General features: G+C 42.9%; 1 protein-coding gene across 1 annotated transcript in view; it reads right to left on the reverse strand.

The window, feature by feature from the left end:
• DDX46 (DEAD-box helicase 46) overlaps positions 1 to 18,776 on the reverse strand; it is a 102,839-nt gene that overhangs the window by 29,966 nt on the left and 54,097 nt on the right. Inside the window, exons 15-17 of the mRNA XM_073649554.1 lie at positions 9,476 to 9,638; positions 1,497 to 1,690; positions 894 to 1,031 (exon numbers count right to left, since the gene is read on the reverse strand). Coding sequence (XP_073505655.1) covers positions 894 to 1,031; positions 1,497 to 1,690; positions 9,476 to 9,638 — 495 coding nt within the window. The remainder of the gene's footprint in view (positions 1 to 893; positions 1,032 to 1,496; positions 1,691 to 9,475; positions 9,639 to 18,776) is intronic.

An 18,776-nucleotide genomic window follows, 5' to 3' on the forward strand; every position in this document is an offset into this window, starting at 1 on the left:
CCATATAGTGAACATGATAGATAAGAAAACCCAAAAAACAATTGTGGAATTTTCCCCATTTTCCAGTACACTGTATGGTAAAATCAATGGTGTTATTCAAAAAGTACAACTCGTCCCGCAAAGAAACAACCCCTCAAATGGCTATATTGATGGAAAAAATAAAAAAAAAAGTTATGGCTCTGGGAAGAAGGGGAGCAAAAACCGAAAACGAAAAATCGCAATGTGGTGGTGAAGGGGTTAAACATATTGAAAGTGTACTTTATCACTTGGACATTAATTGTAATTCTTATGTGACACTAGTCACTACTCAACGGGACGCTAGTCACAACTCACAAACTTGCCATGAGTCAGGATAGTCAAGAGGTCCAGGGTCAGTACCAAGAGGGCTCGTAATAGACAAAAGAGAAAAAACAAAAGCTTAGGTCAGGTCACAGTCCGAGGTCCGAGTATAAGGAAGGTAGCAGATCAAGACAAACGGGTAAGGCAAATGGATGGCTAAAGGTAAATCTAAAGTCGCCAAAGGTGATCAAACTACAACTCAGAGCAAGTACACACCAATTGAGCAAAGCTATAACTGGCAATGGTCTGACCATCGTCTGAGAGCTAAATAACCCTGCAATCACCCAGAACTGATGACATCTGGAGGAGATCCCAAAGACCCAGCCTGATAGAACGGCTGAGCCGTCATTCACAATACTGACACCTCGGCCTCAGATTGGGCAGCTGAGCTGTCACTCACAATCCTGACAGCTCATGGAGCCTTCGATCCCATAAGTTGGCAGAGATGCCATTCACCGCGTCCATAGGACATCGTGAGTGGTGGTATTGTGACACTTTTGATGTTTATGAAGCATTTCATACCCTTCTTACTATACAATGGGATCAGGACTTACAGCTTTCTGTTGCTCCTTGAACTCGGACCACAATTTCTCCAACTCCAGAGGAACTGCAGTCCCTGAAAGCTCCAAAGCCTTGATTATATCACCCGCATAACGGGCTTGATCCTCTGTGATGAATGTAAAGTTAAATCCCTACAAAATAAAGACTCTGTTGTCATTTACAGCAATCATTCCAAATCATCATAAGAAAAGAGCAGCTAACTGATCAAAATATACGCAAGTCCTAAAAATCAACTAAGAGAAGCCATCTTTAACCAGTTCATGACAGGATTATTTTTTTCCCCCTTTCTGACCAGGCACATTTGCAGGTTTTATGATACATGACTTAATCGCTCAGTAATTTTTTCTTGTTCGGATATTTAAAAGATTTTTGCCTCTTTTATTCTAGACATAAATGTGTTTATTTTTCACATTTTTTTTGCCTACAAAGGAGTAGCAATAGGATAAAGTGCTGTAATGCAAGAAAAAAAACAGGATCTCAGTTAACCTTTTTAATCATCAGATTCCCACTAGTAGATTGGTAATTTACTGACACAGCCAAAAATGAGATACACTGATATATATGGTTTTTGTACCTGTCTGTCCATCGTTACTGACCTTATTTCCAGCTCTGCCTGTACGTCCAGCTCTGTGCACATAATCTTCATAGTGATTTGGACAAGAATAATTTATTACCAAGATCAGATGCTTGACATCCAGCCCTCGAGCTGCCACAGAGGTGGCCACTAGCAGCTTGCATACACCATTTTTAAAATCACTGATGATGCTATCTCTGTCGTACTGATCAATGCCTAAAGAAAGGAATATGAACATCCTTGAGTAAAAACAATGATTGGGGTTTAAAACATTTTAAATCTGTTATCTAAGTGAAGTGGCATAACGGCTGATGTGAACAGACGCATGACTTGAGAGCTCCCACTCATAATCCTGAATCTCCAGCCTGCACGAGAGAAAGTGGGTAAAGCCAACACCTATCGCTTTCTAATACACTCCTGTGGGGAGCAGACTTCAGGGGATCCAGTGGAGAATGACTCGTCAGAAGAGTTGGATCGGCAAGGATGACAGCCTTCGCCCAACATGGCGCTGAGCTCGGAGGTCCAGCAGGGAGATAATTTCCTGGTAGACAGTTGCGCTGACTTTGGTCTTGATAAAACACAGTGAACCTACACCAGCAGATGACATGGCTCCCCAAACCATCACTGATTGTAGAAACTTCACACAAGACCTTAAGCAGCTTGGATTGTGGCCTCTCCACTCTTCCTCCAGACTCTGGGACCTTGATTTCCAAATGAAAATTGGAAGTCTGGGACCTTGTGGAATGTGTCAGTGACTGCCTTCTGGACATCTGTCAAGTCAGCAGTCTTCCCCATGATTGTGGAGCCTACTGAAACAGACTAAGGGACCTTTTTAAATGCATCAGAAGCCTTTGCAGGTGTTTTTTTTAATTAATTTACTGAGATGACTTGTGTTTTCATTGGCTGTAAGCCATAATCATCAACATTAACAGGAATAAACACTTGAAATAGATCACTCTGTTTGTAATGACTATATAATATACGAGTTTCACTTTTTGTATTGAAGAACTGAAATAAATTAACTTTTTGATGATATTCTAATTTTGTGAGATGCACCTGTATATAGTAAAGACGATAGGGGGCAGCAGAGAGCTGTTCGTGACAAAAAGGTTACAGTGCGTGGATCCGCGCAACCTCCCAGGCTGTGATCTTTCATATACATACGTGGGGGAGGGGGGTGTGTGTGTGTGTGTGTGTGTGTGTGTGTGTGTGTGTGTGTGTGTGTGTGTGTGTGTGTGTGTGTGTGTGTGTGTGTGTGTGTGTATGTGTGTATGTGTGTATGTGTGTATGTGTGTATGTATATGTTTGTTTTTACATAAATATACCTATTTATTGGTATATTATCTTACGAGTGCGCGCACACACACACCAAAAGTTTGGACACACCTTTTCATTTAAAGATTTTTCTGTATTTTCATGACTATGAAAATTGTACATTCACACTGAAGGCATCAAAACTATGAATTAACACATGTGGAATTATATACTTAACAAAAAAGTGTGAAACAACTGAAAATATGTCTTATATTCTAGGTTCTTCAAAGTAGCCACCTTTTGCTTTGATGACTGCTTTGCACACTCCTGGCATTCTCTTGATGAGCTTCAAGAGATAGTCACCGGAAATGGTCTTCCAACAATCTTGAAGGAGTTCCCAGAGATGCTTAGCACTTGTTGGCCCTTTTGCCTTCACTCTGCGGTCCAGCTCACCCCAAACCATCTCGATTGGGTTCAGGTCTGGTAACTGTGGAGGCCAGGTCATCTGGTGTAGCACCCCATCACTCTCCTTCTTGGTCAAATAGCCCTTACACAGCCTGGAGGCGTGTTTGGGGTCATTGTCCTGTTGAAAAATAAATGATGGTCCAACTAAACGCAAACCGGATGGAATAGCATGCCGCTGCAAGATGCTGTGGTAGCCATGCTGGTTCAGTACGCCTTCAATTTTGAATAAATCCCCAACAGTGTCACCAGCAAAGCACCCCCACACCATCACACCTCCTCCTCCATGCTTCACGGTGGGAACCAGGCATGTAGAGTCCATCTGTTCACCTTTTCTGCGTCGCACAAAGACACGGTGGTTGGAACCAAAGATCTCAAATTTGGACTCATCAGACCAACCTGCGATTTCTAAGGCTGGTGACTCGGATAAACTTATCCTCAGAAGCAGAGGAGACTCTTGGTCTTCCTTTCCTGGGGCGGTCCTCATGTGGGCCAGTTTCTTTGTAGCGCTTGATTGTTTTTGCAACTGTACTTGGGGACACTTTCAATGTTTTCCCAATTTTTCGCACTGACTGACATTCATTTCTTAAAGTAATGATGGCCACTCGTTTTTCTTTACTTAGAATTTGTATTATGGCAAGAAAAAAGCAGCTAACAGTCTATTCAGTAGGACTATCAGCTGTGTATCCACCTGACTTCTGCACAACACAACTGATGGTCCCAACCCCATTTATAAGGCAAGAAATCCCACTTATTAAACCTGACAGGGCACACCTGTGAAGTAAAAACCATTTCCGGTGACTACCTCTCGAAGCTCATCAAGAGAATGCCAAGAGTGTGCAAAGCAGTCATCAAAGCAAAAGGTGGCTACTTTGAAGAACCTAGAATATAAGACATATTTTCAGTTGTTTCACACTTTTTTGTTAAGTATATAATTCCACATGTGGTAATTCATAGTTTTGATGCCTTCAGTGTGAATGTACAATTTTCATAGTCATGAAAATACAGAAAAATCTTTAAATGAGAAGGTGTATCCAAACTTTTGGTCTGTACTGTGTTTATTATATATATATATATATTTTCTTTGCTAACAAATTTTTGACTAAATTGGATGTGTGCTTAGGATCATTGTCTTGCTGGAATTTCCATCCCCTGCCTACTTTGGTTTTACCATGTGGCAGCATTACATTCTCCAGTTTATCCTTGTACATGGTACCATTCATATTTCCATCAATTCTATCCAGAATAGACCATGTTTCACTGTAGGTGTTTGGTACCTTACATCATTACGTTTTTCAATTGGGCAGTATATATAGTACTTGCCATCACTACCAAACAGACTGAACTTGGATTCATCTGACCACAACACCTTACACCAATATGTCTCTTTCTATTGGCTGTGTTATTTGACAAACTCAAGTCGGACCTTCAGCTTCTTTGCGGAGATGAAATGCTTCTTGATTGGAACTCGTGCATTCACCCTACTACTCTTAGCCGTCGCACCACAGTTTGGAGACTCACGTTGACCCCATATTCTTTCTTTATTTCGTACGAAATACGTGCAGCACTTTTATGGATATCAGATACTGACTTTTTCTTCATAATGTGATCAACTCTGGAGGAAGTTTTCCATGGTCGTCCACTTCTAGGTTTGTCAGCTGTTCCATAACCTTCTTTTTCTTTCTTGACACTGGACTCTGAGAACAGCTACCTGTTTTTGGCTTTTGTCAGACTTTGCTCTCGGAATAAGCAGCTTCCTGACATCTGGTGATAAATTTGGCCGTCTGTGTGTGATTTTAGGATAAAACATGGCACACAGACCAAAAAAAAATTTAGGAAAAATTCGACTACCCATGACAAAATATGCAAAACATTTGGCCCAGCAAATGTTGAAAACTAACACAAAGGGGTAAAACAACGTCAAACACAATTTTCGTCCTTATAGCTGACAACCATTTGCTTCCGGTTTACTAGATACAAGACATGTAAATCTTATATAATATAGGATACCGTACCCGGGTACTGAATAATATGCAGCTTATGTTGTTTGGAAGAACTGGTCTAATAGTTCCCTCAATAATATATATGAAACCCATTTCTATGTACATCTTCGTATACATGATGTTATGTTTATTGTGGTTAATGTATAATTAACTTCAAAATCTTAATAAAAATTAACTTTTGATTTATAAAAAAAAAAAAAAAAAAAAAAGTATCTGACTTCTTAAAAAAGAAATGAATAAATAAAACAGTGAGGGTGGTTTAATAAAAATGAAATGAGGCATATTCCAAGGGCTTTAACCCCCAAGGATCTACCACTGGCCGCCTGATTGTTGCCAGCACAGGAAGCAATAATATCCCAATGTTGTCTGCAACTGACTGCCACAGTCAAGTGGCTGGAAAATGACATCATCAGAGTTGCCTCGGATGGCTTCCTGTTCCAGAGAGTTGACTGCTGTGGGAAATCGCTGAACTGGTCTTTAAACTAAAGGCCCCGTCACACTAAGCGATATCGCTAGAGAGATCGCTGCTGTGTCACGGTTTTGGTGACTCACCAGCGATGTCGCTATGTGTGACACTTTGCAACGATCAGGCCCCTGCTGTGAGGTCGCTGATCGTTGCAAAGTGTCCTGGACCATTTTTTGGTCGTTGGCCTCCCACTGGCCAGCACACATCGCTGTGTGTGACCAGCGGGACCAACGATCTGGCTGGTAACCATGGTAAATATCGGGTTACTAGGGGCACGCGCGCACTTAGTAACCCGCTGTTTACCATGGATACCACTCTGCTACAGTGAGCGGAGGCTCCAGCGCACCGTAGCAGAGTGGTATCCATGGTAAACAGCGGGTTACTAGGGGCACACGCGCACTTAGTAACCCGATATTTACCATAGTTACCAGCCTGCTCCTGCTTAAGCAGCAGGCTGGTAACGGGAGCAGGACATTGTGGAACGATTCTTTCCACGATATCGCTGCTCCCCTGATCGCTGGTGAGCCTGCCTGTTTGACAGCTCACCAGCGATGTATTAGCGATGCAGCAACGATCCCTGACAGGTCATATCGTTGTCGGTATCGCTGCTGCATCGCTTAGTGTGACGGGGCCTTAAGGATGGGGAAGGCGGAAGACAATTTGTGTAACGAGGGTAAGATTGTGTAAATAGTGACCTTTGAAAAAGTAATGAAAGTGGGGGAGGCATGGCAGAACAGGTATTACAGAGAGAAGGTATAGAAAAATATAAAAAAAGCACATATCCAGTGCCTTGGAAATCGTATCCATTCCCCGTGAGTTTTTCATTATTTATTCACGCTACACCCACAAACTTAAAATGTATTTTATTGGGATTTTATGTGATATACCAACACATAGTAGCAAGAATTTGTGAAATGTAAAGGAAATGATACATGGTTTTCTACATGTTTTAAAAATATAAATCTGAATATTGTGAAGTGAATTTGTATTTATCCCCCCCTTCCCTGAGTCAATACTTTGTAGGACCACCTTTCACTGCAATTACTTGTGCAAGTATTTTGGGGTATGTCCCTACCAGCTTTGCACATTGTTAGACTACTGTAATAGAGGAATTAAAGCTGGTGGTTGTAGTTTATATTTGGAAAATCTGGTGACAGGTTCCCTTTATGAAATTTCTCGTGATTATGGCAACAGCCTTTATGTGGTCAGAAACTACTGTTTAGTGGAGACAGCAGAGTTCGGAAGGAAAGGAGCACTATTTGTCTTTTGGAGAGCAATTTTGGTTGGAACAGATTGTGGATGTCACATTTGTAGAGCCCCCTAAGGCAGGGTTGGGGAACCTTAGGCCCACGAACCTGATCTCCGGCACCTGAGCAGATTCACTTTGACCGCAGTGCTCGGGCCGGCAGTTCTGTTTGGACTAGGCTCTTTAATTTCTTCCTGCTCTGCGAGCAAGCAGTGTTCACGTCTGAATGCAGCGGCGTGTGCAATGAAAGATTACAGCCTTACGCTGACCAGTGCCAGCTTCTGGATGTACTCTGTGGGTTTAGTTGAGTTAGCACGCAATGTGCTCCCATCCCACAAAGGAAGACTACAACGACAACCCCAGCGTCTCCCGAGATGTCAATGCCGGCGCGCCAGCGTCTCTCGAGATGTCAATGCCGGCGCGCCAGCGTCTCTCGAGATGTCAATGCCGGCGCGCCAGCATCTCCCGAGATGTCAATGCCGGCGCGCCAGCGTCTCCTGTGATTTCTCTACTGTAGCCCCAGCATCTGTGATGCCTAAATCACAGCCCCAGCATCTCCAATGATGTATATGCCACAGCCCAATGTCTCCACTGAGGTCTATCCCAGTTACATGCCTCCTGTGAGATCTATACTGCAGACCTCATGTCTCTTGTCAGCCCCAATGTAGCTTATATGATATATATACACATCAGCCCCGGTATCTCATATGTGACGTATACACAACAGTCTGGGTGTCTCCTATGTGACGTGTATATACAGCAGTCTGTGTCTCCTATGTGAGGTGTACATGCCAGTCGCGGTGTCTATGTGATGTATATAAGCTAGTCTGTTTCCTATGTTATGTATAGACAGCAGTCTTGGTATCTCCTATGTGATGTGTATACAGCAATCTGAGACTCATATGTGATTTATATACAGCAGTCTCGGTATCTCCTATGTTATGTAAACTGAAGAACACCCACTGCTTGAGTTCTATAAATGTTACGTGAGCAGTGATGGATTACCACTGTGAGACCTGCAGTGCAATATATATCTTGGTTCGGTACGACTTACTGCTGCGCATGCTTCTTAAAATTCATTGCAAAGAGTCACATCGGCTCCACACCAACACAAATCTGGAAGAGCAGTTGCGAGTAGCAACATCATTAAGACCACCTAACATCTCAGCCACACCAAAGAGAAAGAGCTCGAACCATCACATTAGGGGTGAGTTAATTCAATGTTTTACCAAATTTAGCAGGGTAATTTTCAAGTTGATAATTTTGCATGGCCCCTAAGGATTGTATAATTATCCAAATGACACTTGGCAGAAAAAAGTTTCCCCACCACTACAAGAACAAAAAAGCAGAAAATCCCCAAAAGTGACCTTATGTTGAAAAACGACATACCTCAAAGAATTCATCTAGGGGTGTGGTGAGAATGTTAAACACACAGATGATTCACAGAATTTTAGAGCATTGGGCTGTGAAATTAGAAAAAAATTTGTAATACAATGTTGCTTTAGTCTCACACTTTTGGACATGAAAAATTTAAACAGGAGAAAAAGAGCTGCAATTTTAGAATACAATGTATCCTGAGTACACGGATGTCCCATATGGAGTCAGAAACTAGTTTGGGCACATGGCAGGGCACAAAAGGGATGTATCCTCAGTTTGGAGTGCAGATTACACTGGAATGGTTGTGGGTGTCCTGGCCCCAATAGAGGCTTTGCTAATGTGACATTACAACAGACCCAACCAAAAATTACTGCATCTTACAAACTACACCCCCACCCTGTAATCATCTAGGGGTGCAAGAAGAATGTTGAAACCGAGACTGGCACTCTCTGCCACTTGATGTTGTAATGGTTGATTCACTAAACAAGATTGAGGAGGTCCTCAATGCCTTTCATGATAAATATGTTACAGGTTATGGGTAATAGATACTGTGATGGGACGTTGATCCAGGAAGCTAGTCTGATTGCTAGGTGTAAAGTTGGGAAATTATTTTTCCTTTAATATGGGGTAATTAGCATCTACCTCATGAGTGTTTTGTCTTTCTCTAGATCAACATGTCAGGTTATAGATTGAGCTTGATGCACTTTTGTCTTCTTTCAACGTTGTCAAGCTGACCGAAGAACAAAATATCCCTGTTATAGCAAAGATCCCAGGACAGGCCAACGTTGGGTCAAAGGTATTGGGAGCTGTCAAGTCGCCTCAGCCATCTCTTAACAGGCCGTCAGTCTTTCCTCAGGCAGGAAGTGCATACAATGTATTCTTATTTCTCTTCAGCTGACCATATTATAAATGTCCTAAAATAAACAACTTTCGACTCATCTGCCTTTTAGAAAAGATCAACCCAAACAAGTACAAAATACATATCTGTCAGAAGTGTCATGGTCCGAGCACAGACCGCCTGTATTCGCACCGTGACACATGGATGTGTGAATGCAGAATACCTTAAATTTCAGACTGCAACAAGCAAAGCTTACTTTTACATAAAATACCAAAATTAAATGTAAAAACAAACACGATTCTACTTGTAGATTATATGCTACCCCATTGAAAACCAAAAGTGAAGTGTAAATTACCGCCATGAAGTGACAGGCAAGGGTACGATGCTCTCATCAAGTCCTTCAGTAAACCATCTGCATGCTCCTGCTTGTCCACAAATATAATGACGGATCCCAATTCTTGATAATGCCCCAAAAGCTCAAGCAATTTAAGAAATTTCTTTTCCTCCTCAATCACAATCTGGAGAAATAAGAACAACATTTAATGCATAACAGTCATCTACAGCACGTGTTCTGTATCACAACCAGTCGCCCAGCGAGAACAGCACATAACACTTTTTAGTCTTCATCTATAGCGCATCAGTATTTTTATTACGTATTGTTCGAGTCCCTGATTTGATCAAAACTGGCAAATGCGTGAAACCTCTTGAGTTTCTCCTAAAACTTTCCATATAGGTTTCTCCATCAGTATGATGCACTTATTACTATCACATATCTGCGGTATGGACTTCTCTAGATTTAACCATAAGATATGACATCTTTACACCGATGTTACTATTTTATGGCGACTGGTTTAGCTATGGATCTGTGTCGCACATATGCTTAGGATCGGCCATGCCCCTTCCTCCCTACCTGCTGCAGGCTGACCCCCCTACTTCACTGTTGTGATGTGACTTGTACATGAAAAGTCAGTCATTTATTGTTTTTGAGATATAATTTCTTGCAGTCCCAATAATTTGCACACGTGAATATTTCTACCTTGTACATGTACAGATTAAAGATGTTATGCCTATATCAATCAATTGGGCAGCACGGTGGCTCAGTGGTTAGCACTGTAGCCTTGCAGCACTGGGGTCCTGGGTTTAAATCCCACCAAAGACAACATCTGCAAGGAGTTTGTATGTTCTCCTCGTGTTTGCGTGGGTTTCCTCCCACACTCCAAAGACATACTGATAAGGAATGTAGATTGTGAGCCCCAATGGGGAGACTGTGCCCATAATGTCTGTAAATTGTCTGCATTGTAAAGAGCTGCGGAATATGTTGGCGCTATATAAATAAAAAGATTATTTTTATTATCATGCTGATATAGATAGTTATACGTCTAATTAAAGGAAATATCCAGGGCTTACTGTTTTTAATTCCTACTGGGATAGGGACTTACAGTCAGGTAGTTGCTAATTACCTACCTGTTCGGCCCGGTGACAATCTGTTTTGATTGCTCTACTCTATTTACAGGGAGTCACTGCTGATGCCATGCTGATTGGCGGTTGGCTCCCCACAGTTAGGCAGCGGGGAGCCAGCTGTAAATCAGCATGATGCTGGTAGGGTAGAGCAGAAGAGAAGGTGCTGCTCTGTTGATGTAAAGTCAATAGAGGCAGGGGGAATCGCTGCCTGAGCCGTGAGAGATCTTGGCAGGGCAGAGCAGGCAAGTAGTTAGCAACCTGCTGTAAGTTCTTAGCCCAGTAGGAAAAAAGTGAGTCCCAGATAACCCCTTCAATTATTTTTAATTTTTTTTAAACTTTGTCTATTGAACTCACTGATTAAGTATATAATACAGTAAAAGCACAAGTAAATCTGCAAAGTGAGAACATGTGGTTTGTAAAAAAATAAAAAATAAACATTTCTTTCAGCTTATTCAGATAAATACATCAGTGACACCAATTAATCAATATGTCACCATATCGAGGACATGTATGATGAAACAAATAGCAGAATACACAGGTATAGCTTATAAATCCCACCCAGTATTGCGGCAAAGCTGGAGGACAGCAGGAGGATAAGAAGCCAGGGGTGAGGCACACCACACTCCCCAGACCTTGGAGAATTTCTGCTGGCAGTGTTTTTAAACACTATGTTCTCATACGGTATGACTGCATTTACCATTTTTTCCATTGGGTAAGGGACGGATGGTTATCTCCTAACCACATCCATGCGATTACTTTACATGCAAGGAATAAAGTTTCCCGTAAGAAGATGCAGTTATGGTGGGGCCAAACATTCATGTAGAAAGCCCAACAAGCAGACCCCTGTTGGGATAGGAGTCTGTGTGACATCCTGTAGGATCTTCAACACTTCCCTCCAAAATGATTGGCTATAAAGGGCTCCCCGTCACCACATGCCAAAAGTCAGCACCACGTGACAAACAGTGGCATCTGTGTTGAGGTAGTCTACCCATCTTCAGTAGTCGAGGGGGATATATATAACATTGGGGTAGAAAGTCAAATTGAGTCCCACTGTTATTTCCTGTCTGAGACATGTCATGGAGATTCTGGTGCGGCATCTGTGTCTTCCCTTTACCTCTACAGCTTTGTAGAAGCAATGTCAGTGGGCGAGTATACAGTGCAGATATAAATCCTTTAAGACCTTGAGGATTGAATACCCCTACAAGTTGGAAATATGACAATGTACTATCAATATTTGGGAATTGACTATAAATTGCACAATGCAGTTGTAAATAACTACAGAAAGATGACCTGGGTAAATTAGGATATTCCTGTATTTGTAAAAATGACTATTAGTGTTTCCTGAATAAACAGCAAATTAACATTATGCACTTTCCAAAAGTGATTATCCAAAGTTAAAAGGTTGATAGAGAAATATCTGGGTGAAGCCCACAGTTTTAGCCCAGTTCCTTACTTGCCCACCACACCTGCGTCGCCAGTTTGTGAATTTTGGAGAATTTTACAAGAGTATAGTTTCGAGTATTCAAGAATAGTCCAAAAGGTTCAAGTCTAAAGGTGTCAAGCCAGATAAAATTCAGGACTCAGAAGAGAGAGGCCTAAACCTATGAGTAAAAAAAATGCCCTGCCCAAAAAAATAAAGATTTTTGGTACTGTTTCTCATAGCATTCAGTGGAACACAAAGGAGTCATGGGTTAATGTGCTGCCACCTGGAGGTGGACACTAAAAATACATCTTAGAAAAAAAACAAAAAGTGACATCTCCCCACCAGGGTACAACTGGACAGCTTCACTGGGCATGCACTATGTCCCCGTGTGTGTGCAGTGAGGTGGTGTAGCTCGCATCTTGACTGCGCACGCGCGGGGAGCCGCAGGTCATAGCGCGTGAGCAGTGAAGATGGTAACCACACAGCCTCACTGCTCACGTGCGGGGGCCAGCGGACGGACATGTAGAAATGCACATGCACCATAATATCATCAGCGCTTGCCGGGAGCAATATTCAAATGCGTGGGTGGCACCAGCAGTGACTGAATAGCAGAATCACACCCCTATGACTAAAAACGAGCAGAAAGGACAAAGTATATAAAAGGTTATAAAATGATAACACCACCAATTTAAATGAAAAGAGCTCGTTAGTGATGCACATTGCATCACTAACAAAGCAATGGGGGCAGTGTAGATAGTAGCTGGGACATGCCAGGTTCCCTTTAAAGAGTCTAAACATTTTCAATTTTCGGGATATGGATCTAGATGAGAGCTTGTTTATTAGCACCCCAAGCTGATATTTTTATTGAGATTATTTTGAGGGAGATATGATGTTTTGATCGCCTTGTTACATTTTTTGTGTTCTTGCGATGGGCAAAAAACTGCAATTCTGGCGTTTTGATTTTTTTCTTGTTACGCCATTTACCAATTGGATTCATTTATTTTATATTTTGATAGCAGAGTGCATTTTTTTAGTTCTTAATTGTTAATGGGGGAAAAGGGGTTTGATTCAAACTTCTGTACTTCTTTTAAAAAAAACTTTTATTTTTACTTTTCACAGTACTGGTTAGTCCGCTCATGGAACTTGAAACTACCCATCGTCTGATTGTTTGTACTATAAATAACAGTGCGGTGTATAGCGAAAATCACGGTCTCCTATGAACGCCAGCCACAAGCTGGCTTTCACAGGTGTACCATCATGACAAGCACAGGCTTGTTGTCACGGCAACCCATCGGCACCCCGCGATCAGGTCACGGGAGCACCAATGGGTGCATAGAATGGTAATTCCCCAGCAGCCATGTTGTCAATGACACTGTCAAAGATTGACAGCGGCATTTCACAGGTTCAGTGCTGCTTCACCCGCAACTGTTAGCGTCAGATGATGGCTGATTAAATTATCCTTCATCTGTCAGCAAAGATGCAGGCTTGGCCAGCGGGCCCGCATCAGAGTCAAAGAGACGGAAAATGACGTAGGGTACGTCATATGTCGTTAAGACTTAAGGCGGAGAGCATATTAGAGAAAATAAGGGAGCGAAACACAAGAGGAATCTGTCCCAGAGAGAGAAGGAGACAGGCGAAAGCCCCCGTTAAGCCTCGCATGATGAAAAAGATCGCTAAAGAGGAAATAAAAAAAAATTACCCTGCAGAAAAACCAAAATGGAGAGACATCTCTGACTGACACAAAAGGAGAGGACCCAAAGATGTCCAAGACCAGAATGAGGCCACCCAGATTCAGGGGGAGCTAATGCGGTGGTTCCGAGTTCACCAGGCGGGAAGTCCTGAGCAATGGTTTTCAAGTGAAGTTCCACTGGACCAGGATAGCCAAGACAGAAACCTGACCCTTGCAAGTCAACCCTGACTCAAGAAAGGCCTGCAAACATTAAACAGAGGATATCACAATAGGAGCACTACCGATAAGTAATTTTTAGTATTTTTAGAACCTACCGGTAATCAGCTTTTCCAGAGCCCATGAGAGCATACCTGAGGAAGGAATCCAGCAAGGACAGGAAAAGTACTGAAATAGGGCGGCACCTCTCCCCCACATCAGCTGGGTTACAGAGCATGAGAGGACCTCCAAATAATTAGACGTACAACGAGCACCAATTTATCGTTTCACCCAATACCAACTTAAATTCTATAGTGAACACCAACACCGTGATAGGGAGGGGGATATGAGGGTGCTGTCATTAGCTCTGGAAAAAAACAATTACCGGCAAGTCATTTTGGTCTTTCCCTTTCACCAATGACAGAACACCTGAGAGATTTATAGAGAAACTAATCCACCTTAGGGACGGACCACCGCTTGAAGCACTCTTCTACCAAAGGTTAAGTCAGCAGGAGGATAGTTCCAGTCTATGGTGCCTACAGAATGTTGAAGGTGAGGACCATGTTGCAGCCTTACAAATCTGGTCAATGGATACTTTCACCTTCTCCGCCCAAGAGGTTGTGACAACTCTGATGGAATGAGTTTTATACCCCCTGGAACATCACTGGCGCAGTAGGAATCTATAATCTATCTATCTGGCTATGGTACTTTTCGACTCCTTATACCCCTTTCTAGAGCCCTGAAAGGCTATCAAGAGTGACTCTTCCTCCACTGACTTGTTACTGACATCTACTCAATTAACATCCTTCTGACATTCGGATTGTGAAACTTCTCCCCTTTTAGGTTCCTAGGATTATTAGAAAAGGAAGGTATTATAATCTCCTGACTTCTATGAAACCTCATAGCAGACCGGATCAGGTCTCTGTTCTGTCTCCACATAAGGCGATTGGAGTTGTAGCTGATGGGTAAGATGCTGTGAGATTTTCTTTTCCTTACCTTCCATATCCAAGATGCAAAGCAGACAGCACTAGCGCAGACTCAGCCTCCATAGACTTGAATGTAGAACAACAGCAAGGATGCAATTCAAGACTTGGTTTATTGAAAACCGGATAAAGAAATAATATTTGATGGTACAATATTCTCGCTTTCTCTGAAGCCACTGATGTCGGTTGCTGCTGGTCAGAAATTGATTAGTTCGTTAACCCAGTAAGTGGTTCCTGTCTCAAAGCAGCTCTGGTGATAAAAATGGCCGCCAAGAGCAAGAGACCCACCAACTGCCATGCAAAGCCACACCAAGTTTGAACCATCTTAATTGGAACGAACGAGAGTGAGTGGAGAACAAATACTGGCGAGCAGATGACGATGTAGCGATAATACATTTAGCAGTTAAATTCAGAACTCATTTCCTAATATAAAGCAAAACTAACAGCTGAACACCAAATAATTATGAGGGAAAAGCACAGTCTCAACACAATTCTATCATCATAAACCTTTGTATAAGGAGGGTTAATTGACAGGGTTTGGATATCGCTAACCCTACGAGCCAATGTCCGTGCTACCAATATTACTGCTTTCAGGGTAAGATTCTCAATAGATGAGTCTTGTAATGGTTCAAACGGACCCTTGGTTAATGCTTCTAGATCCAAATTTATATCCCAAGCAGGAATTCTTGGATCAGGAACTAGCCTAGATCTGTTACAGGATCTTATGAACCATATATCCACCTGTTAGCTGCCAGATTATAATCATATAAGGTTCCCAGGGCTGATATCTGAACCTTAAGGGTACTAGTAGCTAATCCTATCTCTAGTCCTTTCCGGATAAGTTCCAAGATAGCTTTAATCAGGACTTTACCCCTAACTTTTCTCTTTAAAAGTAAAACTCTAATAGTGCTGCTATCAAACTCCATGCTTTCAGATGGAAACCTTTCACTTCTAAATGACAGATTGGACCGTAAGTGAGTAGATACGGGATCTCCGGCAAGTTGAAAAAGACCCTCTACTGACTTCATCAGGGAGCGATATCTTGTTCCCCCTGATGACTGATATATGCCACTGTAGATCGATTGTATTGACATAATAAGAATGTGGCGGCCATGCAGAGAGGTAAGGAGCCCTTTTACTGCTTTATCTACTGCCCATAGCTCCTTCAGGTTCGAAGAATTTTCGTTCTCGTAACCTGACCAACGACCCTGTATTACATGATCTCTCAGATGTCCCGTCCCCCCCCCAACCAGTCCTGTTCGCATCTGTGGTAATGTTATCGCTGACTCGGGGCATCCATGGAATGCCTAATGACAGATTTTTCCTGTCTAGCCACCATGCAAGGGAGCTTATGGTTACAGAAGAGAGATGTACCCTTCCTTCCAAACCCCCTCCTAATCGTTTTTGTGCTGACAATATCTCCCATTGAAGCTGTCTTGTATGCAACTGGGCCCATAACACCACTGGGATAAAGGAAGTCAGAGTCCCCAGTAATGACATGGTCTTCCTCAATGTTCTTTCTGGATTGTCCACTGCTGCTAAACCCAGGGATACTACTTTGTCCTTCTTTCCCTCGTTCTTGGAGTCTAGTATAAGACCTAAAAAAGACTGGGTTTTTACCCCAGCTTTCTTATCAAGAGGGTCCCTTAAGATACCGTGTCCTCAAAGGGCAGGGCAATTTTTTGTGCGGATTTTGCCACAGCTACATCTATTTTGGGAATTTTATCCTATAGTTCTGTATCCTTTTCTTCAAATGGATATCTCCTTTTTGAAGACGAGGGTAAGGCTCCACTCTTTTCTGGCCTTTTCCACTTCCTGTTACTAAGCATTTGTATCTTATTAACTGGAAAGGTATGCCTTTTCCTTTGATCCAATCCCCGAAACATTTAGTCTTCTAGAGACTTAGTTTTTTCTTCTTTGAGGCCCTTAATCAATTTGTTGGTATCCTCCATGGGGAAGCATGGCCTTCCTCCCTCATATCAGAGGAGGAGGTTCCATACCCTTATTCTCCCTCAGATACTGGGGAATTATGTGAGTCAGAAGAAACGGCTGTAGATCTCTTCTTCCCTTTTCTTATTGGAGACTTAAGGAACCTTCAACTTCCACCCTGTTGACTGATTTAAGATTTACGGTGAAGTCGGGAGTTTCCTCACAAATGTTTTTTTTTTATGCAGGTTGCAACAGTTTTTTCTTCCCTTCACCTGATAGCGGGGTTCTACACAGAGCATATTCTCTATTTTTCCTTTTAAACGCTGGCTTTTTTGGGCTTTTCCTAATGACAAAATAACAAGAAAAGGAGCCCAATTAACATGGTGAACATTCACGTACATCACTCATCACCCGCTGTCACTTAAGGGTACCGGATTCGGAGGCTGGTTTGGGATGCATGATTGATCCTCTCTGGAGGCCGAGGAGTCCAGAGCCACTCTGCTTCTCTGGCTGGGTCAGTTGTCACTCCTGCCACTTGAAAGACAGCCCCACGCTGCTCATCTTCTATGGTATCCAGGAAGGAGAGCCGGAGCACAAGAGCTCTACGTGTGGTCAGCCCTCATTTTAAATGGGGGACCACTACAGCATCCTCACATCCGGTCACATGTCCTTCTGCGTGATACCTCAGGGAGCACCATTTCCCAGCGCGCCCTGCTTCAGCGATGTCAGTGGAGCGCGCCACGTCACTAGCCGTCGTCATTTTCCCAGCGCACCCCTCTCACTGACGTCACCAGGCGCACCATTTCCCAGAGTACCCCAAGAAGACCGGGGCGGCACGGTGGCCGGAGACATGCAGAGCATGGGTCACCGCCTCCTACACCCGCACACATTCCTGAAGCCAGCGCTACATGCTAGCAGCCTGTTCTCCCAGGTGCCGGCACATGTCTGAGTAAGCTCTTATTTTCCTAGATTTCCACCACCTTGCCTCAGTACCAGGTTCCCATCAAGGACAGGAAATCAACTGATGTGCTCGAGAGGTACCTCCCTTTTATTTCAGTAGGTTTCCCTGTCCTTGGCGGGCGGATCCCTCCCGCCGGTGTGCTGTCATGAGTGAAAGGAAAACAAGATGCTTTCGAAATGCAATGGTACATTTCTCTAATCCTTGTCAGACAAACCTAAATCTGAATGACCCGATGCCTTACGTATTGCGGACCAAAAACAGTCCTGCCAGTAACTTAAATGACCAAGAAATTGGGTCGAAGAGGAGACTGTTGGGAGAATTCTATCAGAATACTAAGGGTGGTTTCAGGGGGCATCTGCAACGAAGAAGGAAAGTTCAGGACTGAATCCTGAGCTTAGCAGGCATTCAAAATCTTCACACCAATCTGGGGAAGGAAAATCTTCCTCTTATAGGGAAAGACCAAAATTCCCCTGGAATTTAGAAGAAAGTCGAAGAATCTTCTGCCTGACCCATCACCCCAAATGACCCTAATCTAAACAGAATAACTGGATGTTGGCTGTTCATGTGTAGCCTGGTAGGGAGAAGCCAGTTTTTATTTTCTAAGATGTATTCCTAATGTTAGCCTCTAGGTCAAGGATGGGGAATCTTTTTTTTCTGCCAGGGCCATTTGGATATTTATACCATCTTTCAGGGGCTATACAAATTTTGTGCTACCTCCACCCACAAAGTACATCCTGACACTGGCACTGGTGTCAAAACCTAATTTATCACTGCACGCGCCTCAGGGTTCAGTAGTGAACACTGTACACGTACATAGAGCAAGAATAAATTAATGGGCAGACGGCCATCAAAATACAGATGCCGGCTCAAACACTGAGCTCCAAGGGAATCTGCCCAGGGGCCAGATAAAAGGTCATTGAGGCGAAGTTCCCCACCACTGCTTTAGGTAGAGGCACATAAACTCATGGGTCCTGTATCCCCAATGAAGCGACCGAGAAATACAGATAGAATTCG

Source organism: Phyllobates terribilis, unplaced genomic scaffold (assembly GCF_046119375.1).
Source record: "Phyllobates terribilis strain yellow unplaced genomic scaffold, ASM4611937v1 Scaffold_10__3_contigs__length_209671492, whole genome shotgun sequence".
Lineage (NCBI taxonomy): Eukaryota > Metazoa > Chordata > Amphibia > Anura > Dendrobatidae > Phyllobates > Phyllobates terribilis.